The sequence below is a fragment of the Branchiostoma belcheri genome, unplaced genomic scaffold (genome assembly GCF_001625305.1).
Source record: "Branchiostoma belcheri isolate BF01 breed outbred unplaced genomic scaffold, Haploidv18h27 scaffold47, whole genome shotgun sequence".
NCBI classification, from domain to species: domain Eukaryota; kingdom Metazoa; phylum Chordata; class Leptocardii; order Amphioxiformes; family Branchiostomatidae; genus Branchiostoma; species Branchiostoma belcheri.
This window is the reverse complement of record NW_017804098.1, coordinates 2,357,689-2,365,467: the sequence shown is the minus strand read 5'-3', so window position 1 is coordinate 2,365,467 and position 7,779 is coordinate 2,357,689. Positions and strand designations below refer to the sequence as shown.

Genomic DNA, 7,779 nt, shown 5'->3' with positions numbered 1-7,779 from the left:
AAAAAAGAAACAAGGAGGGACCGAAGAAAACGAGGTTCCTACATTTTAAAATTTTGACTCAATCATTGTACATTGTTCAAATGGTTTTTATTCAGTGGGAACATCACGTATACACAGCAAGCATCACATATTACTGCATCAAAGTAAGAAACGAAACATTAATTCAGAGCCTTGTCTTGTCTCCTCTCTTCATAGTTATCTGCCATCCACCTTCCGGCATGGCAACAGACTTTGCCTATTTTTGGCATGTTGACCACTGTCAAAAGGCAACAAAATTTTTTTTTTTTTCTTCCCAAATCAGGCAAAAATTAATGCGTGTGCTGATGTCATCCATAAAAATGACTTGCTGTGGCCTTAGTAATTGCTATGTCCTACAACAAATATAAAAATCTTACCATCTAACTGTTACAGTTAACATAATGTAACTCGATCAAGTAACGAATCTGGGTTGTAAATATGGCATAACTATTAAAAGAATAATGCATGCATTGTATTTATTTTATGCTAATTGATAAAAAGAATAAAAATCAAATTATTTTTTGTAACGTTACACATTTTCTACATATTTGCCATTTGAAATGACAGAGTACAGAGTTGTCTACATTTGGGGCTTGTGTGCATAAACTGACGTTGTCTGCAGCCTGATTTACTAGAATTATGATAATTATTGACATTTGTAGATTTTGACAGTTGATGTGAAACGCACCAACAGTCATATAACGTCAGAGAAAAGATGACTATCTTTTATCATGAACGTTACTGTCTCCCTCATTTTGACTTGACGATAAACGTAAAGACATAAACCCCGAGGCTTTTGGAAGATTAGTCACTGTATTAAACTCAGCCATGCGTTTGTAAGCCCGTACTGCATGCTAAATTCACGCGGCTTGTCATGAGGAACAGAAGTAAAACAAGATCTCAAACTCGATCTAAATCTTTGAGTTTGTGTCCTTGAAATGTATCGGATTGTAACTAACACATCGCGATACTCGTGATTTCGAAGGGCTTAATTAAGCGAACACTGCTCACATTTCAACACACCCAAATAAACTTGACCATCTAAACCATGACGAAATGTAAGCAAACTGCAGACGCAGTTAATGCTTATGCTGAAGCACACCCAGCTAAACCCTGAGCACCAACAACAAAAGGATATGAAAGGCCGAACCCGGACGGCGACCTTAACACTTTCCTCCTCCGACATGGCGACGATTTTCACCCTTGTTCTTCTGCGTTTGCGGGTGGAAAATCACCAGAACCTCGTCGTCAGGTTCTTCTGTGGAGACTGAATAAACTCAAATCCAGTTCTCCTCAGTAGCGATCGATAGTGACGTGTTTAAACGACGAAGCAAAGCAAACAATTTGAAGTGTCAACTTAAAAATTGAGAGACAGCGGCCATATTGTTTGACCGTCGCTATAACAACCGTTTGATCTTCACTCCGTAAGTAGGAAAATTATGACGAGGGTCTATCCGGTCTTTTGGTTTCATACTTTAACAACGATGTTACCACTTTGTATATCATGTTCAGTAACGCTTTCTACAAACAAAATGCTGCTATCATTTGCGCACAAGCCAATGTAGAAATGACAAATTACAATTTTATCACCACTGAAATAAACATTTTTACAGTAAGTTCTTCCAATCTGTGCGTTTGTGTAAGACATAACCAGGTACACAAAGCAACTTGACACCACCTGCCGAACCTTATCAGGGTTCCTTTGTGTCAGGTCGGTGTTTCCCTTTGTGTGAGAACCAAATATTGAGCCGTCTCCGGGGCAAGTGACTCAGGTGAATGACGGTGAAGCATAGCGGTGACAAAGGCTGTCCAGGGGATCAGGTAGACTTGTTGTGAGATCTCTAAGGGGTGGGGCCTGTCGAGTTACAGGGGGGTGGGGTAATCTTGTGAGAGGGGTGTTCCTAATTCTTTTTGGCAGCAAAAAAAAATTCCATGACGTCAAAATTTCTGGCTGCAAGGAATCTGGGTGTCAAAATTCTCCTCAAAGATTTTCTGGACAAGTGGTAACATTACTGTATGGTCTAGCTCAGTCGGAAGATTATAAAAGTCTGAAAAGATGTTTGCTGAGAATATATTTGCTCTTTGCTTTTGTTTATGTTTTAACAACGTTCAGCAATACACAGCTGTTTATATTGTAGTTTATATAGTAATGATAGAAATGATTTTTTTAGATATATTACAAGTTCCCATACTTCCAATACTTGACTAATATTGAGAAATTTATCTTTCTTATGCGCTTTGATCATCCTGTATTAAACAAACCGATTTCAAATTATATTTTTAACATCACTAAGAAACGAGAAGAAGCTGAACCTTTGTATTAGTGTAGTTTTAGAGCTATTTGTACTACAAACCTGTATATTACCCTTCCACCTGTACTTAGCCCGATGGGGCATTAATGTACAATAAAGGTTATTATTATATGTAACTATCAATTGCCAATAACCATTGTCCTAATGAATATCCACTGGCAAATATCAAATATACTTCCTCTTGACTGTTTAATTTGTTTCCAACCCTTGTTTTAACTTAATTTAAGTATATATAGTCTATTCATGTATCTACAAAGTATTTTTAGGGCCCTTGTATCTGTAGGAACATGATATGCAGTTAATGCATTTCCTTACTTTTTGTAAAATTGACTATAATGTTAGATCACTGCTTCTCAATAACAAAGTCTTGTGTACTTCTACTAGAATTTTTTGCTGCCTGGAATGAAGTAGTCCTCTTACTATAGCAGCATACATGAATAAATTATATAAAAGATATATAGTCCCTTTGAGAGATATTAATCAGCTACTCTACGCAAGAAAGATGGTAGCCATGGCTTTAATCTAAACAACACTGACAGCTGACATTTCTACACAAAAGAACACAATTAACTTGGCAGCTCGCCGCTGTCTTCATGCATGTTTTATTCCACGCGACTCGTTACTACAGATACAACAGAAATAGCCTAGAGGTATGCAGTGACAGCCAAATTACATTTTCACACGGCTGAAATAACATACAAGTCTTGAAAGATGGTTTAGATGTGCAAAGACTTGATACACTTGATAAAAGCATAAGCCACTCCAGGGCATATTTCTTATGGAAAAAATGCCCCTTCAAACGGTGTAATATCTCCACCAAAGGTGGTTACTTGAAGTTTGTATTGGTCTTCAAAGACTTGGTACACTTGATCAAAGCATAAGGAGTCGCTTGATCAGTGCTGTCCCATCAAAATGTGAAATATCTCCCCCAGAGGGGCTTTCTTGTGAGAGCTACAAATTTTGTTCTGCCAACTTTTACAATAACAGGACTTGTAGGGTTGATGGCATATAAACATGTATATAGACTCTCAGTATGATAGATAAAAATGAAAAAAAGTCCAAACTAAATCTAGTGAAACAATTCTTAACAGTGAATTTTTATTAGAACTGTACTCTTGACTGTGCACAAGAAAAACACAGTCATACGATGATTTCAAAGGCAACCATTCCTGTCTACGAGAGTAGCAAGATAATGAATGATAAATGTAGAACTTTTTAAATGACGATCATGCTCTTGATGCCTGGCCTGCCTGTTGCATTTGCATCATCTGCATCTGTATCATCTTGTCTCTCATCACATCAATGACAGCTGCAAAAGAGTTTGTCATTTATCAGCTCTGATCATGTATAAAACCACAAAAACAAGAAATTTCCAGGAAGTCTTAAAAATTAATGTGTTTTTGTGACCATCAAGTTTACAGATGTCTGGGCAATGTTCTGGGAACTGTGGAGAGGATTGTATGATGTAATTTATTCAGGTACTAGTCTATTGCATCAATTTCCTAATGGCAAGTGCTGGGTGACTTCCCTATCAATTAACTGTCAAAATCACTGCCCACCCACAATGAAATCAAAAGCAATTATTTCAGACGATTTCATAAACTACCCGGTAACGAAAAATGTGTACCTTGTTTTTTTGTGGCCCTGTCCTGGAGTAAGGGTTGTATTTTCTCCATCTGTTGGGTGCAAAACTCAACTTTCCTCTTGAAGTAGGCTTTAGCTTCATCTGTTGTCTGCCAGTGAAATAAAACATTTTGTTGATTCAGACTCAGAGACCAAAATGCAGGGGATGTATTGGTTATTTAGACAATAAGCAATACATTTTCTTACATGACTCTGACAAAAAATTAATCATATTGCAATTCCAGATTTTTGCCTACAAACCAATTTTCATAGAAAATTCTAGATTTTTGTAAAATGTACTATTTTGTCCCCTTAGACCTAGTCCCGACACACAAGGCAATCTGAGAAGGCAAACTTCACTCCATCATCACCCATACAGGTCCAAACTTCTACCTGCGAAGTTTAATCTCCATGCAGATCCTAGCGTGATATAAGAGTCAGTATCAAATTGGCCAGGCAGTATCCATTGGCCAGAGAGGGTCCAATACGCCACCCAAGATTTGCAGAAAGTCGCAAGCATCAAATTAATGCATCATAAACCTAATCACTCCAATACATTACACAGCAGTCATTCTACAAGTATGTACGAACTGCAAAGCAGCCTGGGCTAACCACCGGTCTACTGTCTGCAGGCTACAACAGTATTTCTAACTTGTTTTGCACTGTGTTAAAACCCCTTGATTCTCCTGTAGTTCTTACTTTTGCAATGGAATCAAGAGCGAAGAAAATGGAAAAAATGACAAAAAAATGGCGGTATTTTTTTTTCACAATTTTTGGCATGCGTCCTTATTAAAAGTGCTATTGGTGTATAATTGAAAAGAATATTTGTTGAAACGTAAATGCTTTTATGCCTTGTAATGTGTACAATCTCTGTGGTATTTTCTCTACGGGGGGAGGCTCCCGGAATCCCACTGTGAAGTGGCACAGCTTGCTGCATTTGTCCTAGATAACTTACAGGCCTTAAGGCATGACGAGGTTGTTTAAGGATCATCCCTGTTGTTGGACTTAAGTAAACACGTTTCTGGTAAGTTTCTGGAAAGATTGTCCCTCCCCGTGTCCTTGTCCTGTGTGACTTTCTGCAGTTTCTTGGGTGGAATATTGGACCCTCTCTGGGCAATGGATACTGCTTGATACTGTCTTATGCCAACCTAGGATCTGCATGGTAGAGTTTTTGTGTAGAAATATTGACATCACTAACCTTTTCCACATAATATCCAGTACCAATGTCCACCATGACACATTTTACATCAGACAGGTGACCAGGTACATACATCTGTAGGGAGGCTCAGGAAACATCCAAATTTCTTTTGTCTCAGGATTGAAAGTCTATTACAGAACTGACTGTCAAAAAGGATCTGCATGTATGGCCAAACTTTGTCAGTGTTCTCACCAGGATTTTTTCACAGCATAGCTTTCGCGGTGCAAGTCGCGTATTGAGCCTAATATTTTGAAACTCATAACCCCCTGAGACACTATTTCTCACTTATTGGGGGACAGATTTTGTAAAGTTAAGGTTTTCCCTTTGCCTTAGCTTCAATCTAAATCTTATATTTTCCTTTTTTGCGAGATTTATGAAGGTTCCCCAAATAACACCCTATGCTGCTTGAAAATTGTTTATTTGTTTATTTGAAGGATCTCCATTAGTGAGTATAGGCATACGCTTATACTCACTATTCTTCCTGGAGTCTTAAAAACAACATTACAAACTTATAACACAGACGTATATACAGTTGCTTATTGCCACACATAAAATACAACAACCTGCTGCTTGAAAGACAATATAGGGGTCCAAATCACAGCATAGGGGGCCCCTATGCTCAAAAGGCCTGGCGAGAATACTGTTTGTGTATATCACAAAACTGACAGTATGTCATTAAAAAACACATTATTTACACCTTCAGATTTTTGAATGAAACTTTTGGAAGCCTGGGTGTGTTACACTGAAGGGCACCCTTCAGAGACAGATGCAGATATACAGAGCTACAGTATACAGATATAGCTACATGTAGTTATCACACAGGCTGGGACACCTGTATTGAAAAATCTTGGCCCAGCTATGACACAATGTCCAAGAACTAGCAATAAACCAGATTTGCATCATTAAGAAAAAAAATCACAATTTTCTAAATTTTGCAAAGATTGATAACATATTACATAGTACATGTATGTAATGAAGGATACAGAGCTTGTGAGCGGTACCAGGATTTCCTTCCCTGGAATTCAAAGGAAAATAACTCATTAGCATCACCTCAATAAAGTGGGGAACTTTTTTTTTTGATTATCCAGAAAAGAATACAGTAATTCCTGATTTCTTCACGTTACTTTTATGTTCGCAATTTTAGCGGTCACTTCTGTACCGCGAACTTATCATTACCGTGAACAAATAATTCGGCAACTTTCCCTTCTCTGCACCTGCTGCCACCATGAACATATAGTTCTGTGAACACATCCATTTTTCTCAGACTGCGAACTTTTGCTACCGTGAACATGAAGTGAATTACAGTAACTGTTCTCTTACCTAACCTAAGGCCACACCGCCTTAATTTTATGGATGACATCCACGCGCGCATTGATTTTCACCTGTTCACACACACACACAAAAAAAATGATCACGTCCTCTGAGTCTGACTGAGGCTCTGGCCTGGCTCTAGGCCTGGGTACTCCATCGTTGTTAATAGCGACAATATGGAGGTGGTAACTCTGGAGGACGGCACTCAGGCCCCAGACTCAGACCCCGAGAACATCCTTCCAGTGCCGATTCATAAATTTCACAAAATGCCAGCATGTGCCGGCTTGTCGTATACGTCGCTATGTACTGCCGCAAATTTACAATGGCAGCTTTGTATTTCTATATGGTTTGGTGGCATTTTTATTTTTGACTGGAATTTTTTTTATTCGCCTGCGCGCACTAGTTTGGGTCTTCAGAGGATGTCATCCATGAAATGAAATCGGTGTAGCCTAAAGTACGACCTAAAAACTTCAGGCAGCTGTGGTTACAGTTTTTACAATACAAGTACTGCTCACCTTCATTATTGGGTACGAGGGTCTCTAGGTTTTGTTGTGACTCCACAAACTTCTGCTGAGCAGCCTTCAGGGACTGCAGAGATCCCGCAAACATTTCTGTCTCCTGGAAACATCCAACAGCAAGAAACCTGAGATTTTAGACTTTAAACCTGAGATTTTAGACTAGCCTCACCTCTAGGCCTCTGTACACTGAGTGCTGAGAAAGGAACCTGTTACTTTAATAGGTACTTTTGCTTCGGTGACCTCACACATGTACTACATCCTACCACCCAGGGTCGGGAATACTGGATCACATCCCGTCAATCAACTGAAACTCACACTAAACCAGCACCGGCCAAAATTTGCTTCCGTCCTTTAGTAAGAACATAACATAAAATACACGGCCACTAATACTAGTAACTTTACAAGTTATCACAAAGCATTTTTAGAAATTTTATACTGGGTGAGGAATCCTGCCTGGGAACCTGGAAGTCATGAGTTTGAATCGGAGTCATTTGCTGTTCACCTGACTTGCATGCTTTCAGAATGACTCACCTGTCTTTTGGACAAGAGTTTCTGTGTTGAAAGAGATAAAAGAGAGTCCGTTACAAAATCATACTTTTTTTTCAATCCACCCCCCTCCCCACTCCATGCCAGCCCATCATCACAAAAGGTGCCGCGTATTCAATTTCTGTGGCAATTTTCACCTCGCCTGTCGTCCGAAACGCATTGCTGAAATACTGTAGATAATGGGACAACCCTTCACATGCAGCATACCGACCTGATCCAACTGATTTTTCAGCATTTCCAGCTGCTGAAGGTT

The 7,779-nt window shown here is 39.0% G+C and overlaps 2 protein-coding genes across 9 annotated transcripts in view; both read right to left on the bottom strand.

The window, feature by feature from the left end:
- Window positions 1-1,848, bottom strand: part of LOC109479249 (kinesin-like protein KIF28P) — a 29,600-nt gene extending 27,752 nt beyond the window's left edge. For 3 of the 6 annotated variants that reach the window (XM_019781190.1, XM_019781188.1, XM_019781186.1), the window contains exon 1: window positions 1,157-1,593. In XM_019781190.1, coding sequence (XP_019636749.1) covers window positions 1,157-1,204 — 48 coding nt within the window. In that variant the 5' untranslated portion in view covers window positions 1,205-1,593. Of the gene's footprint in view, window positions 1-1,156; window positions 1,594-1,705 lie in introns of those variants that run through there. The other 3 variants (XM_019781184.1, XM_019781187.1, XM_019781185.1) reach the window with 2 other exon arrangements.
- A 983-nt stretch (window positions 1,849-2,831) lies between these two features.
- Window positions 2,832-7,779, bottom strand: part of LOC109479250 (prefoldin subunit 5-like) — a 6,655-nt gene continuing 1,707 nt past the window's right edge. For 2 of the 3 annotated variants that reach the window (XM_019781191.1, XM_019781192.1), the window contains exons 3-6: window positions 6,135-6,166; window positions 5,152-5,226; window positions 3,958-4,063; window positions 2,832-3,639 (exon numbers count right to left, since the gene is read on the bottom strand). In XM_019781191.1, coding sequence (XP_019636750.1) covers window positions 3,557-3,639; window positions 3,958-4,063; window positions 5,152-5,226; window positions 6,135-6,166 — 296 coding nt within the window. In that variant the 3' untranslated portion in view covers window positions 2,832-3,556. Of the gene's footprint in view, window positions 3,640-3,957; window positions 4,064-5,151; window positions 5,227-6,134; window positions 6,167-6,977; window positions 7,081-7,737; window positions 7,774-7,779 lie in introns of those variants that run through there. The other variant, XM_019781193.1, reaches the window with a different exon arrangement.